The sequence below is a fragment of the Ooceraea biroi genome, chromosome 7 (genome assembly GCF_003672135.1).
Source record: "Ooceraea biroi isolate clonal line C1 chromosome 7, Obir_v5.4, whole genome shotgun sequence".
NCBI lineage: Eukaryota > Metazoa > Arthropoda > Insecta > Hymenoptera > Formicidae > Ooceraea > Ooceraea biroi.
In genome coordinates, this window is record NC_039512.1 from 8,897,262 (window position 1) to 8,924,114 (window position 26,853).

General features: G+C 35.6%; 2 protein-coding genes and 2 long non-coding RNA genes across 10 annotated transcripts; 1 reads left to right on the forward strand and 3 right to left on the reverse strand.

Annotated features, from left to right (window-relative positions):
* Nucleotides 1-385: 385 nt before the first annotated feature.
* On the reverse strand, nucleotides 386-13,442 carry LOC105282351. 4 transcript variants are annotated; one of them, XR_894475.2, is made up of 4 exons: nucleotides 13,366-13,442; nucleotides 7,870-7,963; nucleotides 4,458-4,606; nucleotides 386-1,963 (listed from the first exon to the last, which is right to left on the reverse strand). It is a non-coding gene; the product is annotated as an uncharacterized LOC105282351 (long non-coding RNA). The 4 variants fall into 4 exon arrangements; XR_003406811.1 differs by having other exon boundaries at nucleotides 386-1,623; nucleotides 1,705-4,606; XR_003406812.1 differs by having other exon boundaries at nucleotides 386-1,448; nucleotides 1,523-4,606.
* On the forward strand, nucleotides 9,801-22,114 carry LOC105282354 (bumetanide-sensitive sodium-(potassium)-chloride cotransporter). 3 transcript variants are annotated; one of them, XM_020032673.2, is made up of 22 exons: nucleotides 9,801-10,104; nucleotides 11,326-11,393; nucleotides 13,376-13,519; nucleotides 13,889-13,952; nucleotides 15,510-15,777; nucleotides 16,171-16,424; nucleotides 16,648-16,762; nucleotides 16,847-17,172; nucleotides 17,322-17,553; nucleotides 17,652-17,773; nucleotides 17,834-18,033; nucleotides 18,189-18,336; nucleotides 18,453-18,694; nucleotides 18,874-19,076; nucleotides 19,245-19,371; nucleotides 19,541-19,644; nucleotides 19,807-19,921; nucleotides 20,084-20,226; nucleotides 20,329-20,440; nucleotides 20,644-21,604; nucleotides 21,705-21,785; nucleotides 21,864-22,114. In XM_020032673.2, exons 2-20 carry the CDS (start codon nucleotides 11,368-11,370, stop codon nucleotides 20,777-20,779), a joined length of 3,081 nt encoding a protein of 1,026 aa, XP_019888232.1. In that variant the 5' UTR covers nucleotides 9,801-10,104; nucleotides 11,326-11,367; the 3' UTR covers nucleotides 20,780-21,604; nucleotides 21,705-21,785; nucleotides 21,864-22,114. The 3 variants fall into 3 exon arrangements, with proteins under 3 accessions (XP_019888232.1, XP_026827060.1, XP_026827061.1); XM_026971259.1 differs by having other exon boundaries at nucleotides 21,705-22,114; XM_026971260.1 differs by lacking the exon at nucleotides 11,326-11,393 and having other exon boundaries at nucleotides 21,705-22,114.
* Nucleotides 18,900-20,811, reverse strand: LOC113562296. Its single transcript, XR_003406813.1, has 4 exons — nucleotides 20,713-20,811; nucleotides 20,342-20,471; nucleotides 19,128-19,333; nucleotides 18,900-19,031 (listed from the first exon to the last, which is right to left on the reverse strand). It is a non-coding gene; the product is annotated as an uncharacterized LOC113562296 (long non-coding RNA).
* A 1,010-nt stretch (nucleotides 22,115-23,124) lies between the features above and the next one.
* LOC105282348 (putative nuclease HARBI1) lies at nucleotides 23,125-26,795 on the reverse strand. Of its 2 annotated transcripts, XM_026971265.1 has the most exons (5): nucleotides 26,545-26,795; nucleotides 26,388-26,461; nucleotides 25,588-26,309; nucleotides 24,943-25,479; nucleotides 24,523-24,837 (listed from the first exon to the last, which is right to left on the reverse strand). In XM_026971265.1, the coding sequence occupies exons 1-3, from the start codon at nucleotides 26,757-26,759 to the stop codon at nucleotides 25,975-25,977; spliced, it is 624 nt and encodes a 207-aa protein (XP_026827066.1). In that variant the 5' UTR covers nucleotides 26,760-26,795; the 3' UTR covers nucleotides 24,523-24,837; nucleotides 24,943-25,479; nucleotides 25,588-25,974. The 2 variants fall into 2 exon arrangements, with proteins under 2 accessions (XP_026827065.1, XP_026827066.1); XM_026971264.1 differs by lacking the exons at nucleotides 26,388-26,461; nucleotides 26,545-26,795 and having other exon boundaries at nucleotides 23,125-24,837; nucleotides 25,588-25,911.
* Between the last annotated feature and the right edge of the window lie 58 nt (nucleotides 26,796-26,853).

Sequence of the window (26,853 nt, forward strand, 5' to 3'; positions counted from 1 at the left end):
TTGAGTACTTTCAATATTGTCAGGAATGATGGAACACAGCCTATGTAGATATAGAATTGGTAGACGCAAATTAGGAATGCCCTTAGAAAAGAATTCTTTATAATAAATTTGCCATTTCTACATTATCTAAAAAAAAACAAGTTAATTGGAAATTGTAAAATTGGTATATTTCATTAAGTACTGAGAGTCTAAATATGTCATATATGATTAAAAACGATTAAGAATGTCAATTATTAATATTTTTTAATAATTTTTAGCATTTCTTATGCTCATGAAAATTCTCTAAAAGATAATGATCAGTGCGGCAGGGCTGAATTTTATTTTAAAATTAGCTGTTTAAAATTAGATACATTCAAATTAGAAGATGCAATAAAACGAAAAACGTATAATGAAAAGGAAATGCAGTATTATTTTTAGCTACGATAATTAGCATTTAAATACAAGCTGGCACTTGTTGCAGATGTGAGGAAGGGTTTACGACGTAAAAGTAGATGGTAATGGGTAGAGCACATTCGCTATTTATGGAATTGCTAATATCAGCATTTACGCTGCATTACCAACTTTGTGCGTTAATATCTAAATATGCACAGTAAGTATCTAAATATACCTCTAAGAGTACACCACAAATATTATTTTTTGGCAAACTCCTTTACATTGCAGCAGATTTTTGGTCATCTTTGAAATATTATTTTCTCATTAAGATCTGTTCTTGTGTAAAGTCATGTGTTCACCGCGTATGTGTGTATGTGGAGCGAGAGGAAGAAAATGAGAAATAATATTCTTCGCAATTGTCTTAATCAGTTCATTAGGCTTCAGGTATTTTATCCCTATGGTAAACATCGGCGGGTCTGAACCACGTGTTGCTCTATTGATCGGTTACAACATTTTCTTCGCAGCAGTCTGGCCTCATTCCATATACTTCTTATGACGTATGTCGTCGGAAGCTACCACGCCCTTTTCCATTAAAGAGCTTCAACAAAAGACGGCGAAAGACAACATGGTCCAAGAAAAGAAAAGTCAGAAACTTACCTTGCAACATTCCGCATTAATAATTGCACAGATTAGGTTGCTGGCATATCTTCCTCGCGCGTTGGATTGTCTTCTAAGAAGAAAAGGCAGGAATTGAAGAGTTATCTAATTCTGCTTCTTCAAGACTAAATATTGCAGATCTTTTTTCTTACGCAATCTTATAGTAATAATCGTTGATTATCCTAGGTGCATTCGGTTTTTTATCCTTGGTACAAAGTGCGGGCAAGTGATAACGAGCACTTTTTAGAATCTCATGACGTTTCAGGTGATCTGCCAGACTGGTTGGATCCGACTGGCTTTAACTGGATCGTGGCTGTTGAATCCCGAGATGTCTAGGCTCGCATTCGCCAGTTGCGCACATGCGAGAAATAATTATTTGCGAAGAACCAGTGAAAACGCGCGTGACTCGATCAAATTTCCTGCCGAGAATGGAAGTTTTATTTTAAGGACACGGTGATTTATGCATGATGAGAAATAGATCAAAATCGATTACCTCATTATTGTCCGTCGAGCCGATTGGCGATCCCTTCTTCTTCAAAATGCCCATTTGTTACCTGTTGCGGCCGTTTAGAGGAAAAAGACTAAAATAAAACTCTTTTTAAAAAATGTACTGGTAATCCAATGATATGGTAACTACTATCGATTTGAGACAGCACGAAAAGTACGGATACATACTCGCTGTCTTCGTAGAGACACCAATTATAGGAAGAAGTTCGTGGAATCGATCGCAATAGCGCCCACCATGGTCGAAGGAGAGAGAGGGAGAGAGAGAAAGATAAGCAAGGGACGAAATGATACTTGGCCTCATTGAAGAGATTATCCCCTTTGTTATTTAATCATAGGTGTGTCGATCGATTTTCTACACAAGTCCTCCGCGCCTCGAGCACGTGTGTCCTCATCGGAGTCACCCTTGTATTCGCCAGTACGGATTTTCCTTGGGAATGTAACAACTTACATGACTCACTTCGTGACTTCGAGACTGGAACGTTTAATACTTCAACGTGCAATGTAAACTTCTGCTAAATCACATTTCGAAATCCAGATAATATTTCGATGAGTATTATGTTACTTGTAAATGGCTTTGAAGCTTTACTCCAAACCGCTTATCTTAAGTACTACACGATGATTCCTTGAAGCATCATTGACTTGGTACTCGAGGTAAACGATCGATATTTACCACAAACAAATAAATGGATATTGAAAGTAAAGCTTATGATACGACAAAGCGTAATGGTGCGTTTAAGTCGAATCACCGATATCACACAGGCAGCGTACAAATGTAAAGCGATGATAAAATAATGATGAAATTGGGAGGGACATCGTTATATTACTGTAATAAAAATTACGCAATACCGAGACGTGCCACGGGCATTAATTGAACTTATCAGTGCGAATAAATGTTTGTTTCTTTAAACGCAGAGTATGTCTAGTTAAAGGAACAGCTTGGAGATGCGTTTTTTTAATGCAAGCGTATCATTGCGTCATTGCTACAATATTCGCAAAGCTCGCAGGGATGCAGAGCTTCGCCTAATTGAGTGCTAAAAAATGTTATTATCTCCTTTGCGCATATATGTTAGTTGGCGCGCTGCAACCTCGAGAGACGCGCTGTAGTGAGAGAAATATCAGACGTAGCGGCGCCGTTTGAAAGTAATTATATATTCCACGCTGGCGTGGCTGATAATTAGTCTCGAGGGGAGCGCTTCCACAAGAGCAAATGAAGAGTATTGTTTCATTATATCAAATCGTGATCAGCTTGATATTAAATGCGAAGAATTAGATAACTGTTGCATCATGTTAATCGTTTGATCAAGATGAATTTCAATTCCTGGTTCACTTAAATTTTGTTTTTCGCGATTTTATGTGCGATTAATCGCAACAGTATTGCGGATGTCGGTCGCTTCTATATAACGTGTATTGTTTGCAAACTTTTGAAGCATGTAGACGCGCGTACTTATCATCATCATACGGAGCAATGTCACCATCTGGCAGGCTGCGCAGGGTAGAACTGACCTAATGCGAATTCCATTTGCTTTATTTAGAATCTCCTTGAAAACGCATAAAATACGGGAGTATCTCGGCCACGTGCACAACGAGAAAACACCTATAAACCAGAAGAGGCTTGCGAACGCTCATCTGCTCTCCCTTCCTCGTGGACGCAACCCATACCTTCTTCGCTCTCGTGTTGTTAATTAAAATCAACGTGCGATATCTTCGATAGATGTGCGACTGGTATAGGCATTTTTTGTAGATAGAAATGTGCATTAATTGTGTATTAAAATTTTGTATAAATTAAAATATGTAAAGTAAAATTACACGTATATACGAAGTAAAATTCTCGCGTTTTTGCAAATTGTAGTTGCAACGGATAAGCACGTTTGATGAGAGACCATTTTTATGGAAGCAAATTCCTTCCTCTTCGCGAAAATTTTCCGTTTTACCTGAAATGTTTCACACATTTCTATTACATTGGTGTCTTAAAACAAAAAAAACTTGTCAATATGGAGTAATGCTAAATATCATAATTCATGCTCGCGTTTTACTTGGAATTGCGTTTGTTACACTAATGGAGTGCAATTCCATTATGAGAGATTCGTAGAGAGACGTAGAGAGAGAGAGAGAGAGAGAGAGAGAGAGAGAGAGATTCAATAAAAATTCCGTGAAAATGATGCAATGACGCATTGTGTTATGAGTTAATTGTAATAATAAATGTGATGTAATGCGAAGCGAACATAGACTGCTCGTCTCTCGTATGTTTGGTAGCGAGATTCTGTGTAACGCTAAAAAAGATAACATGAAATACGCTGCGATACGAAAGATAATGCAAGAATTCTTTTAATCATCAACTTCCTGCTCGAATCACGATACTCGGAACAGGTTTTTCAAATACGATATATATATTTTTTAAATACAATATTGCGGAGAATTTCCTTCTCTTTCTGATATAATAAATTAACAGTTTAATATAGTAATAAATTAATAAAATTAATATATAGTAATTTATTATGTATATATACTTTTGACTATTAAGGTATGCTGTATGACTTCTCTCAGAATTCGCACATATCAGGTTTATTATGTAACAAAAGTAAAGCAATGGTAAAGCAATCATGGCGAGAAATCTTTGATCCCGATACGCGTACGGATAGGCGCGCGATTTCGCAATCGAGTCGTTAATTCAGATTTCCGTTCCTGATGGCACGCGAAGCTATAACTGGCCTTCCTGGTAGATTACGTACCGGACCACTAATGCCTCAAATTTTCACGCGACTTTGACAAATAGCACCTGGCGCAGTTCTTCCCCCGCAATAAAAACATGATGCGACAACATTGCACATGAAACTTTTAAGAAAATCTTAACAACAAAGCTTGCAGAAAAATTGTTGAAATTTGAAGAATATCTAACTAACTAATGTAAATAAATCTCTTACAAATGAAGAATAGTAGCAACTCCCTTCAGCAAAATTTCTCTTGAAGCACTTCATTAGAAGAGAATGACGATGGATATCAGTCGCATAATTTTTGGCACGCATCCACCAAGTTGCAAATCGTTCCGTAGTATTGGCCATGAAATTTAGATCTGAAACATATATAGTTGGCTTCAGAAAATATTGCTTAACAGGATTCCTCAGTGACAGCGAAGTTCGGCGAACGATTCGGGCCGCGATAGGCACCTTGTGAATCATCGCGATATTTTTCTCGAACGAAAGCCCAATTCTCCACGTGGGCCACGCAAATAATTTTGAGTTTTATGTCCATGATCTTCCTAGTGGAACGACACGATGAATCACCGATGTGCCTTCGAGGTGACATGCCACTTCTATCTATTCGCCATCAAATATTTGTATCATGCCAGCTGCGTGCGGAATTTTCGGTATTGGCAGTCTGTCAAGTTTCCCGTTTCCTTTCATCGATACAATTTGGTTTCTCTCACGTACAAATAAATTTCCGGACACATATACTAAAACTCGAGTCTATGCATATGTGTGTGTGTGACAGCGTGTGCACTATATTTCAAAATTCATTAGCAATTTTCTACGTAATTACAACTGGTCTTGGAAACGATTAACGAACTAAACTCATTGCTAAGATATTTACATACTATATTCGATACGAATTAACGAATTCTCTTAACGTGTAGCAGGCTGAAATCATTAGTCAGCTACATCGTCATATTTTCAGTATCATGCTATTATATGATACAACAGCTAACACAACTTTCGAAATTGTAAATTTACAAAATTACGTTTTCTGATAAACAATATATTTTTTCGTACAAGAATTATAAGATCTCGCTGCGCTTTTAGAGCATCGCTTTCACAAGATAGTGAAAGGAAGAAAAACATGAGGAAAAGGATCAAAAGTTTCATTTTTCCCCCTGGGCGAAAGCTGTGCATCATTTTTTGCAGAACCAATGAATATCGGCGAATTATATCCTCGCGCTTATTGGATAAAAATCTTTGTCAATTTTCTCGATACACGCACAATGCGACAAATCCAATCTGCGAAGCAAGGGATGCGAGGAAAGAAAGAACCGTCGGCGGGCATGTCTTCCTCGTGTCTGATTTATCACTGAGATTTTAGGTCGAATTATCGGCAGATATTAATGTGTTCTGATTCTTGATCTAACAAAGACTAGCAGCATCATTTCCTATAAGAATTCGATCTCGCACGCGATTTCCTATACATATTTGATATTTATATATGTATTATATTACCGATACAAAATAGATTTGTTATCTTCTTTTGCGTATTATTGTAACATTCTTATTAATGAGAAAATGAAATTCTATCCATATATCTGCTTTTATATATAACTGTATTAGATATAGTACAACTGAAAACATAATTAGATAATCAAATAACTTCGCGAAAATTCATTGAATATGTAAAAAGCATTGCTAATTTTTTTGAAATATGTCTTTCTTGATAAGAAAAATTTGCATGTGATTCCACACTACCCTCGCATTCGTTGCTATCAAAAGCATTTCTTAAATTATCTCATTTTTTTATATTTATATTTTTTATATTATATTTTATGTTCACAGAGATATTATTTTTTAAAACGTTGCGAGGGTATAATTAAACTATGCAACATTGCCTAATAACACTAGTCAACACTGATTTTGTCACAAAAGGAATGACAGGTCATTTCGATAGGATTTTTCCCGTAGATTACGAATCTGAAACCCAAAATGTTCCATCACGTCACGTTTTTGAGAACACTGAGGTCAAATAGGTAAAAATACCTGTTTTGGCACTTTTTGAACCTTTGTCACAAAGGAACGGGACGTGATAAAATACTCTATGTGTGCTCAAATTAAAGCTTGAACCTTAAACTTTAATGTTATGAAGCAAAAAACCCCATGTGACAATACTGTGAAATCGTGTAGCACAGGTTTTTGACTGGGCGGCCAGGGCGCGCGCCAATTGTGTTCTCGCGTTTGACAACAAGACAATACCAAAAGGTGAAAATGTGAACAAAACTGTTCTTTTGGAGATTTCTGGCATCGCTGATTCTGAATTCGGTATCCAGTGGCCGACCAGTTAAAAAACCTGTGCTACACGACTTCACAGTATTGTCACATGGTTTTTTGCTTCATAACATTAAAGTTTAAGGTTCAAGCTTAAGAGCCCATATAGAGTATTCTATCACGTCCCGTTCCTTTGTGACAGAGGTTCAAAAAGTGCCAAAAACAGGTTTTTTTTTAACTATTTGACTTCATTTTTCTCAAAAACTTGACGTGATGGAACATTTTGGGTTTCAGATTCGTAATCTACGGGAAAAATCCTATCGAAATGAACTGTCATTCCTTTTGTGACATAAAGAAGGTCGAAAATTGTTGACCAGTGTAATTTATAAAAGTTACAATTTCATAAATTATATACAATTATTGACATCATAATTTTATATTTAGTTTTGTTCCACTTCAATGTCACGTCATTATTTTTTATCTTAACGCAAGTTTTCGTGCAATTATCGCTGATTGGATTTGTCATTACTGTACTTTTGCAACGCAATTCACAAGCTCGTCCGTACCGACGACGTAAATGTTAAGCATCGATTGCACAATGACACGACTATCCACGACACATTGTCGTGTGACGGGTCTATGTCATGCTTGCGGAACATCTTCTTCCGACAGAATATCTGATTACAATCAGTATAATCAATCTTCTCTTGTTTACGCAAAAGGAGCTTATTATATATCGCTTCATCCCTTTCAAATATACAAAGCACTGTTAATCTAATTTTTGAGCACTCGAAAATCGATTCACGTATCTTTTGTACAAATTTGGAAAACGTGGTGATATTTATTTACACATATGTACATGTATATATTTAAAAAGAAAGAGAGAGTGACAAAGATATTTATCCTCCCATTTATCTTGGAAAATATAATTGTTGGAAAAGAATTGTTAATCTAAATTAATAAATTAAATAATGAAGATATCTATAGTAAAGTGTTACATTTAGGCACGCATAACAATACACGTGTAATATATTATATAATTATTTTTAAAAATCCGCGCTCTCTCACGTGCTATCGCGATCATCATAAAGTACTTCGGCTTAATTGTTTGTCACGAATTAAATCGCAATCTATGCTTCTTCGGAACGCAAGTCCAACTAACGATGATACGCAAGCGGTTTACGTAAAGCTGGCATGCCAAGCTTATCACGGGCCTGTTATACGATTCACGCTAACGTTAAACTCGTCCGAAGCCTGTTAAAAAGGTGCATCAAGTGTTTATATCATTTAGAGGTCGGGTGACCGTGGATTTGATTATCGGTCGCATGCGTGTGGCAGTAAACTGTCGTTAGCGTAACATAATACTCACTAGTGACACGCGCAACCTACGTCATCCCCAAGATGCTCCTTATGAATTTAAGGCACGGATATGTATAGATATGCACATGACACTCAGTTCTTATCTGAAAGATAGAGCAATATTGTAAAAGTTTATTATTAAAGTCGTTTATACTGGAAACTAAATCATAAGAGCGTAATATAATAATATCTCGATGTTATGTATGATATATATATTACATTAGAAATTTCGCTTATTAAAACAGAGATTAATTAGAATAAAGATAAATGAAAATAAAGATTAATTAGTAGAGCACAAAGAAGAGAAGTGCAGAACGTTTTCGCTGACATTATCATGAGATATATCAAATTATATCAAATAATCATCTTGTTAAAAAAAGGCGTCTCGGTGCCAAGATAGCACATCCATCATATAAATTCAAATGTATATCAAGATATTCCTAATACACAAAGATACACGTGTGCTAACATCAAGATAAAAACATAAATTAGCCGAAGAAAAATTCACATCTTCCTGCAATTATAAACAAAAAGACAGATTCTTAATCTACTTCGAATGACAATAGAGTTACTTAACGCTGCCAGACACGTGTCCGACATTACCCGTTCTTTTCTTAGATGCATATATATGCATGTATACAATATTATATTTTCGCGCTTTACGAGAAAAAGAAGAAAAGGAAGAAGATAAGTATATTAGGAACAAATCCGTTTTCCAGCATGTACAAATATAGCATCAACTGCTAAATACACGCGCGCAAATTCATAAATCATGACCGCTCCGATGCATTAAGCGAGCGAAGCGTGAAACGCGCAGATGTATCGAAAATATTTGCGATACAGTCTGGGTGTGTTCCGTTTCACGCATATGCGCGCATTTATCTATAACGAATGTTACGTATAATATATATAATGCGCGCATATGCGTGAAACGGAACTGGGGGTTTGTGAGCAAACGAGACGGTTATTTATTCAAGTACTTATCGTTACTTAACCGATTAGCTACTTGTTGGGCAGAAAAATGGGTGTTAATCGCAATTGATAAGGGACCAACGACGCGTATCTCCGGTAAATTCCTTTATCTTTTTTCTATGATGCGACATGTTATACGATAACGATGATAATAATCGGATCAGTGCGACATCAAATGCTTCCGCACATTTAATCAAAACTACATAAATATATAAAAATTCTCATTTCTCAAGAAAAAGAAGAAGAATTCTATATATTATAATGGATACAAATAGATATGTATGCGCATTTTGTAGAGGCTTTAATATTATGTGAATTACATTGTGTACACGTTTAACTGTTATCTTCAACAATTTTTAAAGTGAAATTTCAAAAAAAGGCGATTAGAGATAAGTACATGATCGAAAAATGCTCTGCTCATCGTTATTATCATTACATATAAAATATTATACATACATATATAATATGGACAAATTTATCTATGTCATAATTGAGAATGACCCACATTGCGCAGGTGTAAATAACAAACATTATCATAAGAGATAGTTAAGATATAACTGGTCCTTTCAAAAAGACCAAGCACTCTTTTTTCATTATGTTTCCCTGTCCGAGGCTTGCAAATACCATTCAGTGATTTAGCGGAGTTGAACTTCGCCGGTAACAAGATACGGCTGTAAATCATTCTTCAAAGGCACTAAGGACGGCACGTTGCACGTTGCAACTCGAGCAGCGCATCGTTCATTAGCAACAACAATAGCAAACAATAACTCGGCAAAAGAGTGGCGAGATAATCTACTCGTGAATCTTTCTTCCTACCATAAATTTCGAAGTAACAGTTCGCTCGATAGCTCGTATCTCTGCAAGGGTGCCCACGCCAGCGCAGACGATCTCACCGGAGTCAACGTCATCGAGCGCACATTGGCAGTTCCTCGTCGTCTATATAATGACGGAACCGCTGAAAAAGTTACTTAGTCGCTCGCGGAATTCGATCGCCGGCCGGCCTTTGGCGACTCGCGCTGATAATGACATACGCGACAATCGCGGATCGCCCAGCAATTTTATTTTAACAGTGACAACCTCCGGAACGCAAGACTTCTCGGTGCGCGTACCTTCTGTAAGTCTGTCGGCGAACAGACGTTCGACAAAGATTTCCCGAAGAGTTCTGGCCCGACCAAAGCGACGCTATTAATACTGGAGCTTCTGAGATCTCGATACTGCGGTCTTCCCTTCCGGTTGACCCTTATGCGACTTTAGAGTATAATGACGTATTCAGGTGAGTCGATGCGAAGCTCAAGTTAGGATTATCTCTTATTTTTATGTATCTGCGACCATCGCTTCTGACGTATTTCTTCAAAGTTTATAATTATCGATTACGTATCGAGATTTCTTATTGGACAAAGTTATGTCGTGATACATATCAATTTCTGCATACATCAATTCTTTAATTCCTGCCTCCAATTCGCACTCTTCCGTTTTATTTTCATGGTTTCCGTTTTATACGGCACTTTGACTTTACAGCACGTAAAGTTACGCTCAATTTTCTGATTTTATGTGCCTGATGTCTTCACGCGGTAATCATCGGAGAGGAGATGTTCATGTATGAAAATCACACCGTTATTCGTTTTTATGTATAAATATATTCAGAATGGATAATTGCAGATTTTCGGAAGTACGCAAAGTGCTTCTCTCCGCGCTACTCCGGCACATTAAAAAGCGTCAAAGGATTTCGGAATGCGAATGAACCACTGTGGCCTTCGCGGCTACTCGTCTCTCATCACGTTCACTCTGCATATCTTCCACGAAGCGCGATGAAAATCACTCTCGTTTCTTTCGAGAGTATATTTCTTCTCTTTTTTGTTTCTGCTTCGCCCCCTCGTTCTCTCTGCCACAGCGCGTTGCGAGGGTCGCAGTTTACGAAACGCGCACGCAGCCACCCACGCAAGCTCGAAAGCTCGAAAACTGCGCGCACGCATTCTTGCATGCTTGCAGAGTGGTCTTGTACTTATTAATCAACCTTCGAATATGATCGTGCAAATTGAAACATTCTTAGTTGGCGTGTTAAAGTTTCAGAGATTCCTTATTCCAATCTGAGAGGAAAATCTTTATCCTCAATAATGGATACGCTAATAGTCTTCGACTTGAATTGAGAGATTCTATAAATCCTCGCGTACTCAGTCCAAAAATTGTTATCTGGAACTGAATGGAGAATAATTCTCTTCTCTTGAAGATACGATTAAAGCGACAAAATAATAATTTTTCTTTTTCTAATTTACCTGTTCTTTTGCATGAGGAAACGTAACAAATAAATATGATCATTTCGCAAGCATTTGCATGCGCGAGTGTGCGTGCGCAAGCATATGGGTGCGTGTGTATTGGGAAGAAAATCCGACGCATGCTTCCTTCCCTAACGTCTGTAGTACAGGGGTTTGATCCGTGGGGTATAAATTTTCGCGACTCTTCGTATTTTGTGTCAGATCGTCTCGAATCGTTGCAGACAACGCGCGTGGCAGGTGATAATCGAGCTTCCATCATCCTCATGACCTTCCAACTGGATATCGCACCGTAAGTTTCGATCAAAATCCACTCTCGATTTGCAAATCCTACTTCGATCTTTTTCCGTTTAAATTTCTGAAAGTATTTTGTTAATGGTCTGAAATTCTGGTGCCTCATGAAGCGCGATCAGGCTGGGGATCGATCTAGTTCATTTATTTCAAAACTTGTGTTCGAACATTTGAATCTTATCATATGACAGATAAATATCACTTGAATTTATCAATTTTAAATTACGTATCGTATTATATTACAGATATTTTTTTCAGTTGTGTGACACTTGTATTTGTTTATACTTGTACTTGCATCATTGTTCATGTCGGACTTGAAATAAGACCATGACTTCTTCAAAATATTTCGTTTAAATAAATCTGTGAATTATGTTTTATTTAACATTTCTTGTGAAATTTTACTCGTACTACTCGACGTCAAGTATGCGAAGTATGCGTTTATAATTTGCGAGTGGTTTTTCATATTTTTGGACGTACTTTGTACAGTCTAGACTTAATTACTTCCGATCAGTATGCTTTATCCAGTACGAGAGTATGTAGGTCAGAGTATTCTTAGTGAATGATTTCGGCTTGAGCTTTCGTCGACTAGATTGATCGCCCCGACACCCAATAATCGTGTCTTAACGCGTCAGTACGTAAATATATTTTGTAACATCCATCATTCGAGGAATCGTTCACTGTCTGAAAATCGCGCTCCGTCAAATTTGTCGAAACGTAATCAGATTGTTGATCGTGATCGTGAACGCTCATCTGCGAATTTCTGATTAACAAATAGTAAATTAATTAAATTGATAAACTGGTCTGTTACAAGTACACATAATCTCAATATCATGTACACGCATGTATCTATTCTTTAATCAACCTTCGTGATGTATGAAAGCACTGGAGTTGCCGTCGTGCAGAGAAGGAGAGACATAAATTTCCTTCGTCCGCAGAAATTATGTTTCGGAAGATTTATTCCCGAAAGGCATGTCAGGCAATAATACACACAATGGCAAGCGTCCGTCTCTCTTCAGTAGATTGATCTAATCGTTGGGAGGAAAGGATGCGAGTCATATTATTTTGATCGATTATCTGCCGACCTGTCGCGTAAGGGAGATAAATCGATGGTCGTTCGATTTTTCTAAGCTGATAAGGAGGACGACCCGCTGTCAACGGTAGACACGTTCACGGTCATTGTCTACAATGAAAATTGCGAATATCGAAAGTACACACGGGGGCGTCAAAAAGCGTTCCATACATCTATTTGTTTTGGCATCGCGCGATGCATTTGCTGGCCGAAAATTATGACAAATTGACGTGAACGAATCGTGCATCTCCGCGAACACCCACCATCGATCTCGAGTTACGGCGCACGTGATTTTGATCGTGATTTTTACATTGATCGTGATATTTATGTCTCGTTAATTTGCGATTAGGAGCGATACCAATCTAATGAGAGTTGACTATAAATGTAAACAGAAGATTTTCTTAAACTTAATATCTAGAAGAAAATCATGGCTTCGTAATATTGTAGATCCAGTATAAACAATGAGAGATGCAAGCAGATAAAATGTAGCACAAGTGAAAAACAAAAAATATTTGATATAATATTTTTTATAGCAATTATAGCAATCATAAAACGCAGAATCACGCGTATTTCATTTTATCGGAGCACGTCTTTAAGGCAATTTTGTTGATGTCGAAAAGTATCTTCTCGAATTTGCTATTTTGGTATCCTATTATGTTAGTTTACACGTTGTCGTATAAATATGTATATGACGCAAGCAGCATTGTAAGGTGCGTCTTTGATAGATCTTAGAAGCCGTCCCTTGTTAAATTACTCCGACCGGAGCAGTACTCGACCTCGTAAAAAGTATTGATCACGTTTTATCGAAAGCGTGACGAGTACGTAATTTGTCTTCGCGGCTTCTCTTCGGGCGCTTCACAGGTTTGAATACTTGTGAGATTTCAGATTTTACAATAGCACTTACGGATTTTCAGATACGACAGAATGGAGAACTGTTTTCAAAATGAAACACTAGACGGCAGTATGAATAGACAGTTGCAGCAAAATAGTAAGAGACCCACGATGACGCTGAACGCAAACGGATTGTGGGACGTGGTCCCACGACTGGACCATTACAGGTATTTCTATAATAAAAATAATTAAAATATTATTGAACATATGAACATATCTAATAATCTGATGGATTATATGTAAACGTCAAAGATAGAATTGATGCAATTGCAGCACAAATGAAATACGCTGTATATTTATTGGCATAGAGGATATATAGAAAATTGTCGATAATATATAAAATATATAGACACGATTCTGCTGATAAATATGTAGTATATTTTGTTTATGTTGCGGATGTATTAGTTCTATCGTTGGCATTTATCAAAATTAAGAATCACAAATTAAGCTTGTATTTAATCCATCGAATTTTAAAATTACATAATCACAATTTATATTACATTTATACGCTCATATTAGCAATGCTCTTTTCGCAGATTAAGTCGTCGCACGAAGAGACCATCCCTGAGCACTTTGCACGATGGAAATCACATAATAAAAGTAAGAACAATTTTTAAACCATTTGACATTTTGAAAACTATGCCATCACGATATATGCTAGTAAAATTAAAGCAGTCAAGTTAAATATTTTTATTTAAAATATGGCTGCATAGCAGTGGATACACGACATGCAATTTTTCATAGAAAACTTTTTCACTGTCAAGGCAAGTATGCTTGTATCTTTGGTCGCAATATCAGCTGGAACGCTATTATCCTTATCGGTCAAATACTTGAATATTCACCGATCTTGCATGCTTCATGCATGCAAGGCATGAAGGACATTTTGACATTGTTTTCCCCGTTTATTTCTGTTATCAGTTATTAAGCATACAACATTATGCATAACTCTTGACTCATATTAAAACAAAAATGCATACACCGAGACTAAACGCTTTACGCGATCATATTTAAAGATGTATTTCATCGAAAATTCGATAATGAACTCAGTAGCTCGAAAGTAGTATACATAACAAAGATATGTAGCAAAGCAAGATTTGAATTTTATAGTTAGATAACGAGGCAAGTTTATGAAGTTGTTTATGAAGTAATTACTATTCTAAAAAAGCGTTTACAAGGAAAATAAATAGAGATAAATCGCAACGATCATCTGAAATTTTCGTGAATTATAAGAGAATCGCTAAACGTTGTGATTTCTCTATCCTGTTTCAAACACGATCGAACTCGTAAGGACGACCAGACGAGGGGAAACTACTATATTAAGTTTACACAGCAGTAAACATCCCGTCTGACGAGATTAGAAGAGAATCATGCGATATAGAGATGTTACATGCAAGAAAAGTTGAGGACTTTAATGCCCGTGTCTCTCTTTCTTTCTCAATTGCATAAAACATTTCTTATATCATAATTAATCTATAAATAGAGATTTCGGCGTTATATTTTTTATATTAAAATAGTAAATCTCTTAAATATTCCATTTAAAATTGATATCACAGGCTGGATCTGTGATTTAAACAAACAGTTATATTTTATCACCATTAAAATCTGTTTTGCGCTTCTCTTGAGATTATCGCTGATAATGTTAAGTTTACATCATCATACAAAGATAAAGAGCTCGAAAAATAGGAAAACGTAAAAATAATAAGCTATATTGCATACACCATAACTGAAGAACCATTCAGTTATGAAGATAATCGTACTAGTGGATGAAATAATAAATCAAATAAAGTGGAAGTTTTAAAGAATAATAAAAACTAAACTTTTTAAGCTTTAACATCAAGTGGCATACAATGCGTAGTTGATCGTAATAGGTATAGCGTTATCTATACGCGCACGTGACTGATATCATAAAAATCGACAACGATTAAATAACATTTCTCAAGTATGATTCAACATGTTTTCAAATGCATCATTCTAATTTTTAATAAGTATTATATATTATAATATATAATATAAAAATAATAAAAAAGTAATAATTTACTATAATCATGGAAAGTTGAGATATAATTTTTAATGTATAAGCATAGCATCACATGCATTCTAATCAAAGTCGATTTACAGACAATATGAAATTGCGCCTCTAAACAAATATCGTTTCAGGACATTGAGATCGGACGTCCGGAGATCACGAACGTTGCCGATCAGGAGGGCCACGCCGCCCACGGAATAAAATTAGGATGGATCCAGGGTGTTCTCATACCCTGCCTGCTGAATATATGGGGCGTTATGTTGTTTCTGCGACTGTCATGGGTAGTCGCACAGGCCGGCATTTTGCAGAGTGTTATCATTATCGGATTATCGGCGGTCGTCTGCGTCATTACGACGCTTAGCCTCAGCGCAATTAGCACTAATGGGCAAGTAAAGGGAGGTGTGTAACCGTAACGCGTTCTGTAATTCCTTTTTTTTTCCGAAGGAGTGGCGTTGCCATGCGGTAGCGTGCCGCCGCTTTATTGCCTAATACACGATTGTCTGCCATTAGACGCGTTTTTCTCTTTGAGATCAACACATGTCTTCTCATTCTCAGAAATATACATCTCATTTAAAGCAATTTCTGTTGCCAATGTTGATACACAAGTAAATGTGAAATTCTAAATTCAATCTCCAAGATTTATGCAGCACAGAGATGCACTAGAAAAAACGCAATTATTTCAAAAATCATTCAAAATATATAATTACGACGATTATATATAATTGATATATAAAATGATTAATTATAGATAAGAATAGATCTTTTCTCAAATATATATTCTTATAATTACAGGTGGAATATATTTTATCATATCTCGTTCTCTTGGGCCGGAGTTTGGCGCGTCAGTTGGTATCGTGTTTGCATTTGCAAATGCAGTAGCAGCTTCTATGAACACGATCGGTTTCTGTAATTCCCTGAACGACCTGCTGAAGACACACGGAGTGAAGATTATAGATAATGATACGAATGACGTTAGGATAATCGGTATAATAGCGCTAGTCGTTATGATTCTTATCTGTGCAGTCGGCATGGAATGGGAATCAAAGGTATCTCCAATTTCTGCTATCTTTACCTTATAAAAATAATATTGTGTACACACACACACACACACACACAATATTACGTACGTCAAATTTTTATTATTAGTGTTTAGTATTAAAAGTTTAAATAAAAAACAGAAATACTAGTAAATTTCTATTAATAATGTCTATTTCATTCGTTTTGCATAACTGACACATTCACACACTTGATACTTTTCTCTTATATTAGGCACAAAACTTCCTTATTACTGTGATCGTGGCGGCAATTTTTGATTTTCTGATTGGAACTATTATGGGACCACGCAGCGAGGAACAGAGAGCGAAAGGCTTCATAGGTTTCTCCGGTACGTATGAAGCCAAATCATTAAAATAAAAATCAAAGAATTGGTTTATTGAACATCTAGCAACTAAGAATATTATTTTTTTAGCGGAAGTATTTATGGACAATCTCGGGTCGAACTATCGGTACTCCGAGGAGAACAATCAGACCTTCTTCTCGGTGTTCGCCATATTCTTTCCATCAGTCACCGGGATTCAAGCAGGGGCCAATATATCCGGTGACCTGAAAGATCCAGCGAGCAGCATACCGAAAGGAACCCTTCTCGCTCTGCTAATTTCCATGTTCAGTTATGTAACTTTCGTCTTTTTCGCCGGCGCCGCGGCTGCCAGAGACGCGGATGGTGTTCTGAATAGTACTGTCTTGCAATGTATTCCCGGGGTCGATTGTGCTTACGGGCTACACAACAGCTATTCAGTAAGATTCTTAAACTAATATTACCTAACAACCAAAAATTACTGCATTGTTTTCATTTAGAGATTTGAAATTTAGAATACAGAATTAATTATTAAGTTTTATATTAAACGCAATTGAAAATTGTACGCTCATATGTTTATCTTTCGCAGGTCATGCAACTGATGTCTCTTTGGGGTCCGTTAATTTATGCAGGATGTTTCGCGGCTACTTTATCAACGGCATTGACAAATCTATTATCTGTGCCAAGACTCATTCAAGCTCTCGGTCAGGACCGAATCTACCCCGGATTAATTTATTTCAGCAAGGGGTACGGGAAATCCGGGGAACCCTACCGAGGATACGTTCTCACGTTTCTTATTGCAGCTCTATTTCTCTTAATCGGTAAGGGATCTCTCTGTCGAGATATCAAAAAACACATTGAATTTTTATTATTTGTCAATTTTGTATTATGAAAATTATCAAACGGTTTTTCCTTTCAGCTAATCTCAATGCCGTCGCGCCAATGATAACAAATTTCTATTTGGCGTCGTACGCTTTGATCAACTTCTGCACGTTTCATGCGGCGCTAATTCGGCCACTCGGATGGCGGCCCAGTTTTAAAGTAAGTAAAACTAAATGAATTGGATAATGCAGCAGTTTGATAAATCTTTTCTTTCTGTAGTACTACAATACCTGGTTGTCTCTACTCGGATTCATCCTCTGTGTGGCGATCATGTTTCTCATCGACTGGGTGACTTCACTCGTCACCGTCGTTATCATTTTCGCGTTGTATCTGATCGTAGTTTATCGTAAGCCTGACGTCAACTGGGGCAGCAGTACGCAGGCACAGACTTACAAAACTGCACTCTCCATCGTGTACAGGTATCACTGAAAGAACAAAAATATTTCTGTCTGAAGCAGATTAGCTCCCACTCGAGATAAAGAACTGTCCGGATAAAAATGAATAATGCTCTTCCGTTACTTTATATTTTAATTTAGAGATGTTACAGTAATTTAAGGCCTGCGATTACTTTTAGGCTGAATTCCACCGACGAGCACGTAAAGAATTACGCTCCACAAATTCTGGCGCTCACTGGCCCGCCTGGTGCGAGACCCGCGTTGATCCACTTGGCAAATCTCATCACGAAAAATAATTCTCTGCTGGTTTCGGGCGAGGTCTTTCCGGTATTATATCCATCCAATTGCAATATAATTTAATTCTTTCGCGCTTGTAATTTCTTGTTCATACTTATGTCTGCATTCAACCAGTAAATAAAAAAAAATGTCTCGTTGCGATTCAGACACGACTGTCGTATTACGGGCGCTCCGCACGTCGAAAAGACGGATATGCCTGGCTGTATCAACAACGTATAAAATCATTCTATCATATCGTGGATAACTTGAGTCTGGAACAAGGCATCGCCGCGCTGATGCAGATTACGGGAATCGGTAAATTAGCTCCCAACGTCATTCTCATGGGTTACAAGACTAATTGGTTGACCTGTGATCACAAGGACCTGGAAGAATACTTCAATGTTCTTCAGTGAGTCTATCATTATTTTATTTAACATGCAAAGTAATAGATCGAATAATCCAGATTTAACAGACTGTTTTTTATTACTAGAAAATTATAACTTTTTACTTTGGAATTACTTGCCAAGATGGTAATTAAAATTGAGAGAGGCTGCAACATATTAATCTCCTTTTTATATTTTTTTCAAGCAACGCTTTTGATCACAAGATGGGCGTAGCTATTGTGAGGCTCACTGAAGGTTTAGACTGTTCAGGCATGACGAATGCGAAAGAAACCGACGAGAATATCACGCAAAGTAGCTACGATCTGACAAGGAACGGTATAATGCACGCCGATAGCAGTCTCTCTGTGAATACGCAGATTTTTAGAGTGCAGAGTGTTCCAACAATGGGTAAAAATCTACATTAGTTTAAAATCAGAGTAATTGTACCGTTTTTCTTACCTCGATCAATATGTAACTATTGATTAGCAGCTGTAATCATGCAAAATTAAGAGATTACAGGTCTCTTAAAATATTTGCCATATATTTTTGCGTCAAATTTATCATTTTGTTTTCTAGGTTCTACAGATACATCATTTGATACACTTGCGCACGCGACGCATGTGATCAAAGATCACACACCGATGCACTGGAACATTCAAAAAAATCTGAAAAATAAGAGGAAGTACGCTATTGATAAACTTCTGTAAGTAAAATAATATTACTGAGTATTTAAAAACATAGAGAGAAAATCCAGTTTTCAGCACATTACTCTTATTAACATTAACAAAAGCCCTTCTTGTTAAATTTAGAATCAGTTTCTCTATGAAATTATTCTTCAAACACGTCCATTGATTAATCGCTTATTATTTTAGGAACCATCGCAATGGCATCACTTCTGTACCGAAAAATATGACAGTATTCCAGAAGAAGCATAAGAAAGGAATGATTGATGTGTGGTGGTTGTATGACGATGGAGGTAATTTATTAAAGTATATCTAAACAGATAATTGAGATAAATCGGTTGAAAAACATCATAAATATCTTGTTTCACTCGCAATTGTTTGCACGCAGAGTTAACTGAAATTTCCGACTTATTTGTAAATGACAGAAATTTATATGCTTTACGAATATATTACAGGTTTGACGATTCTACTACCATACATAATCAGTATGCGCTCAAACTGGGAACATTGCAAAATGAGGATATTCGCTCTGGTTAATCATAATCAGGATATTAGTGAGCAAGAGCAAGAGTAAGTAAAGGAAAAAGATGTGACATTTTAGAAGAGTATAAAATACTGCAACAATACTTGTGTATGAATATTAATTGAGGAAACATTTGATAACTTGTTCCTTTTTTTATAAAAAGTAAATCTATTAATTATTATAATTATTAACTATTGATTGTTGCACAGAATGGTCGAGATAATGAACAAGGCTCGCATAAAATACGATAGTCTAAAAATGGTGGACGACAGCAGCGTTCCGAAACAGGAGACACAATCGCTGTTTGATAGATTAATATCCGACTTCCAAGCAAATGATACTTCCGATTCAAGTGGGTGATTCGGATAATTCTTTTCTTCAAGATTTTATACGATTTTATACAACAAATTTTGAACATGACTACATATTCAATATCAATAATTATTATTTTCAGTATATTGTATTACCGATTCTCAGCTTGAGGCCTTACAAGATAAAACACGTCGGCAGTTGCGATTGCGAGAGTTGCTATTGGAGAACTCGAGTCAGTCTTCCTTGGTGGTCATGTACGTATAACAAAGTATTCCCAGTTGTATACTGAAATTGATAAAGTCCATCAGTAAAATCATATTTGTCTATTCAACGTATGTACTTATATTTTACATTATAATATTCGTTTTATTGCTATAAAAATTATGATAAAAAGAATCATTATAAAAAGAGTGATACACGTGTTATTTTTACATTGTTCTTTTCATTTTCTCCTCAGGTCATTACCCTTGCCAAAAAAGGGCAAAATTTCGGCACCTTTGTACATGGCATGGTTGGAGATACTTACGAGGGATATGCCACCGACAATTCTAGTTCGCGGGAACCACACATCGGTACTGTCATTCTATTCATAGTCCTCCAAACATCGTCTAAACATTGTTATAATTTTGTAATTTTTATGTACATTATAATTGTTATTGTGATAATGTTAATAATTGAAAATTTGTTAATATTTTGTACAAAAATAAAGAAAAGCCTAATGCAATCGGACAATATCAATTTTCGCACATTCGATTTCTTGAATCATTCATTTCTTTTCAACCAACACGGCGCGCGGCGGTGAAAGCGACAGTGATGGACTCTAGCCGACTTTCTCGGAACTAATCGGACCGCGTGTCCGCGAGAGTGGCGCCATCCGCCCACATTAAACGATTCCGATCGGAATGATTCCACATTTGTCCCTTTCTTTTTTCTAGGGAAAAATGTGGGGAAAACGGAATCATTCCGATCGGAATCGTTTATCATAATACGTGCCCTAGGGGTCTATCACGTATCTCTAACGTGAGTGAACACGCGAAAAGTGAACAAATTTACTAGAATATTTATAATTTGATTGGTCAACATCTAGTGAATTTGCTCACTTTTCGCATTTTCACTCACGTAGAGATACGTAATAAACTCCCTGATCGAATTGTTCCGGTTAAGCCTGGTGTCCACGATCCGAGTTCTCGGTCCGAGAAAAAGTTACTAGAACTCGGATCATGGACATTAGCAACTCAGATGCAAATCTCGAATGAAAATCTCGAACGAAAAAATGCATCCCGTCCCATTTTCCCGTAATAGTTACTAGACTTTTACTAGTTTCACATCGACTTAATTCTTATTGCCAACCTTATTCTATTTTTATTGTCAGTCATGGGTCCAGTCAGGTGCAGTCATGGTCAAGAAATTCCTTTTTAGTAAGTATATGTTAAATTAGTAAAATTAGGAATATAAAGAAGTAACTTTATTTGATATAATTTTAACTTGATAAAAATCCATTTAAAAACATTTTTATAGGTAGACTGGATTTTATTAAGGACGAAGGAAATCTCATGCGTTGCAGGAATTCTTCAGACACAAGAGAACGTAATTACAAAGGTATGTTACCTATTAATACCTATTATTAACCAATATATGTATCTCTATATATGTTTTGTTTAATTTGCTGAATTCTAGCATAATGAATCGATAAATAGATCTCGAATTCTTTCAAGGTATTTTTTCTTAATATGTACTATGTGAATCACCGGTGATGGACGCTGAATTGTCCATTTAGACCATTTGGTATTCTGGTTGTAAAAAGAAACAATTATGAAATGTTTTAACGTTATACGTGGATACATAAATATAATATATAGTGTAATATTTGTAAATCACCAGTGACCCACACAGCACTACGATCACTTTGTATTATTATTAAAAAAAAACAATAATTTATTTGTAGGAAATTATTTTTTGAATATGGATAATAAGGATAATGTAAAAATTTTATTGATGTTATATCAACAACATCCTTGTCTATATGTCACCAAGTGTGTTGAACATCATAATCGCATGAAACGAGATAAAGCTCTTCAAATAATATGTAAACAATATACAGATTTGACGGGACAACCGTTAACAGTTAATATTGCGAAAAAGAAAATTAATAATTTAAGGTCGCAATATCTAGAGCAACTAAATAAAATAAAGCAATCAAAATCAAGCGGTGCATCAACTGATGATATATATACACCAACTTGGTGGTTGTTCGAGGATATGAGTTTTTTGAATCCTCACATTGCTCAAAGAAAAGGAGAATCTTCTATAATGGCGAGTATAAATTATTTAATTATTTAAATTTACAACCAAATTATAATTAAATAAATTATATTAAATAAAAATTATGATAATTTGTAGATTTCCAACTCTCAATCGGAATTATTAGAACATGAGACATCGAAAAATGAGATTGAAGATTTACAATTTCGAGATGTCTGTAATATTTTAAACACAGATTATGATAGCGGTATTAAAAAATTTTTATACATTTCATATTTTTATACTTACAATATATTCTATAATTTACTTTAATTTTATTTTACAGAAAACACCAATCCAAATGTTCAGTCACCATCATGCAGTATTAATTCAAGTACATCAAGCAATACTGCATCGCTAATTAAAAAAAAAAGAAAAAAATCTGTATATTCAAACGAAACTTGTACAGACAAAAATAATTTTTGGACAATAGCTTCCAAATCGCTTCAGTCAATATCAGAAACTGAAAAACCAGATGGTATAAAACATTGGATTTTATACATAGAAAGTGAATTGCGTAAAATTTCGGACCAAAAGAAACTGAAACGATTACAGAGAAAAATTATAAATCTAATTGATATTGAAGATAGTGATTAATATATACAAACATTGGATGAATGATCTGGTTTGACTCTTGTGCGTTTGAGAAGGATGCATCTAATATAAGTTTGGTATGTATGTAAAATTTTATTTTTATATTCATGAAAGAGAGCGATTCGTTACCTAATTATGAGCATTGTGAATTCTTCGTTACGTAGTTCTTTTGTAGCAACGGTGCAAAAGTATGGTTAAAGCAGTAAAGATTGTTTTGTTCTTCATTTAATTTCTTTATTGATGTCGATACGCGTATGCCAAAGATAGTGATTAATATATACAGAGACGGGATGAACGATCTGGCTTGATTTTTGCGTTTAAGAAGGATGCATCTAATATAAGTTTGTTATGTATGTAAAATTTTATTTTTATATTCATGAAAGAGAGCGATTCGTTACCTAATTATGAGCATTGTGAATTCTTCGTTACGTAGTTTTTTTGCAGCAACGGTGCAAAAGTATGGTTAAACCATTAAAGATTGTTTTGTTCTTCATTTAATTTCTTTATTGATGTCGATACGCGTATGCCAAAGATAGTGATTAATATATACAGAGACAAAATGAACGATATGGCTTGATTTTTGTGCGTTGACGTTAGAGAAAGATGTATCTAATGTACGTTTGTCATATATTTAAAATTTTATTTTTATATTTATGAAAAAGAGTATTATCTTAGTTTTAAGCATCACGAATTCCTATATATTGTTTTCTGCAGCATCGGTACAAAAGTATGATTAATTTAAAGCATTAGAGAGTTCTCGAGACGAAAAGAAGAAGAATGGTGAGGCGTTTAATTTATCTTTGTTATGTATCTGTTATAATAAAAAATATTAATACATTTAATTATGTAAGATTATATATTTATTAATATATGCATAAAAAGTTTAAGCAATACATATATAATACATTTATAATAAACAGCAGTACATATATAAAAATTTGATAGAAAGTTAAACCATAAAATCTTGCCATTCCACTCTCCCAACGCTGTTGAAATATTCTTTAAAAACGTTACGAATATGCATTACATTTCTGTTAGGTCTTACATTAATAATTTCTAAATTGCGTAACTGTACGTTATCATTTCTCCATGGAGCATGTAGTACAGCTCGATCTTCTACATTTTCAAAGTCTACAGCTCCAAGTAAGTAAATAGCATTTTCTTTAGAAAGATAATTGTGTAAAGCACAACATGCAAGAGTTATTTGTTGAACTGTCCTAACAGGAAGGTAAATTTGTGTTAAAAGAACGCGAAATCTGTTTGCTAAAATACCGAACGCATTTTCGACGATTCTTTTACCTCTACTTAATCTATAGTTATATATTCGCTCATCATACGATAAATTTCGTGATGGATAAGGCTTTAATATATGATTTTGTAACGGAAAGGCAGCGTCAGCTAAAATGACATAAGGAACAGGTTCATTCATACCAGGTAATGGTTTATCTCTAGGCACATTAAGTGTATTTTGTGGATCATTTATAAATTGCGATAAGTCACTGTCACGAAACACCCCTCCATCGCTTACCCTACCATTAACACCGACATTGATATACATGAATTGATAATGGGCATTGACTAATCCTAAGAGAACAATACTGTTCGTTCCCTCATAATTTCGATAAAATGATCCATCTTGAAGTGGTACTTTAAATTCTATATGTCGACCGTCGAGGGAACCAATGCAATTTGGAACGTTCCACATTTCAAGATACTTATTTGCTATTTCTTCCCATTCAGCAGTTGTAGTTGGTATCTATAAAAATCATTAAATACATTATTTAATAATAAGCATTTCGAAGACACAATTTATTATACATATGTCACAATATATCTTTATTAATTGTAAATTCTTATTTACCCGCAAGTAATCGTCTCGAAGAACTTCATATATAACACGACATGTCTCAGGAATTATTCGAGAAATTGTACATGCTGGAATTCTTGTTGAATATTCTAAACTTCTATAACTCTCACCAGTAGCCAAAAATCTCAGAGTTAGTGACAATCGTTCCTTAGGAGATATACATTCTCTCATATTAGTATTTTGACGTTGTATATAAGGTGTTACTAGTTCCAGAAGTCGATCAAATAAATCATGTCGCAATCTAAAAAATCTTTGAAAATAATCAGCATCCTCATTTCTCAGCTCTATATGAGCTAAATTAATTGTGCCTCGTAATTCGCGATTTCTTTGGGATATCCATTCCCGTGTCCATATTCGACGACGTTTTTTTTCTCGTACTTTCTTTATTGTATCCTTTTCTTCTTCCTCCACAATTTCAACTAGTGAAGCAATTGCGATTAATTGCTTCAATTTAACAGACATTGTAGCAGACAAAATATGAGTACACAATTTTAATATAATTTTTCGAAGATTTCGTATTGTATTAAATTTCTGAAAATCAAAACATATAAATTATTGTCTTTGCTGAAAAATAATGTATCATACAATTTACAAATCTTACTTAAAAAACCGCGATTAAAAATATTTATTTATACTTACTGTTTCAGAATAGAATCACACTATACACAAACTATACAAACGAAGCATTTACAATTTCTTTTTAAGGTTAGAACTTAGTATTTTGTTCGATTTGGCGTTCATGTTGGTACATATGACACAGATTGAAATTAGAATCGTAACTCGATTACAGCGCTATCTATGTTTGTTCGAGTGTAAACATTATTGTCCGAGATCTGGGACCGAGAACTCGGACCGATTTCTAGCATCGTGGACACCGGGCTTTAGTGACCGGTGATCAGATCGAATGTAAAATTAAAATACATACAAAATAAGAAATTATCTTTTATTCGTAAATAGAAATTATCGTTTATTCATAAATAGAAAATAAGAAATCAGTTTTAGTTATTAGAAAACAAAATATGCACATTATTTCCCACGTCCATTTCTCCTGCTTGATCTATTATTCTTTTGGGTGACTGTTTCGGCTTGTTGCAACGCTTTTTTTCTTTTCTTTTCCTCTGCTTCTTGCTTTTTCTTCTCAGCCGTTTCTTGACATTTTCTTTTTCTCTGTTCGACCGCACTTTGACGTTGCCTTTTCTCCATTTCTTTCACTCGGTGATATTCTTGCCAGGCCGACGAAGTGGCCACTGAAGGCAGTTTGACTTTTAGAGCACGTTTCTTCGTTGCTGAATTATTTGTGTGGGGCCAAAATATAGCCTTTTTGAATACATCTGAGATATCAGAAGGAACATCCAAGCAATCTGAGAGATAAGATGGAGATTAAACGATTCATATTAAACGTTTAAATTAAATCTCAACATGTACTTGTAAGTATCTACCGTTGTCATTGACGATAGAATTCACTGAAACTGGTTGCATATCTCCAGTGGCATTGACATTAGCATTAAATGCTCTGAAAAAGCGAATGATTTTACTTTGATTGAATATAACAATTAAAACCAATTGTGCTAAGAAAAGTAAATTTATCAAATTTACTCATTCATTGTCGTATCTTCATCAGTGTTGGCTTGAAACGGTCCTGCAGGTACTGTTTCGTTCTCCTTTACGATCTGCAAGAGATCATTTGGGCCCTCATTTGCTTCGGCGTCAATCGAGTCAAGCTGAAAACTGGAGTACTCTTGAGAGAGTGACTTGTCCGTCGATTTGTCTTCAGTATTCTTTAGCGGCGAAATGTTTTCCTCTCCTTCCATGCCTTGATACACTGAATTATCTTGTAGTCGATCGAATGCAACATTGGAACTAGATTCTAAGGTACAAATTTCATGACTAGTGCTACAGTCACGA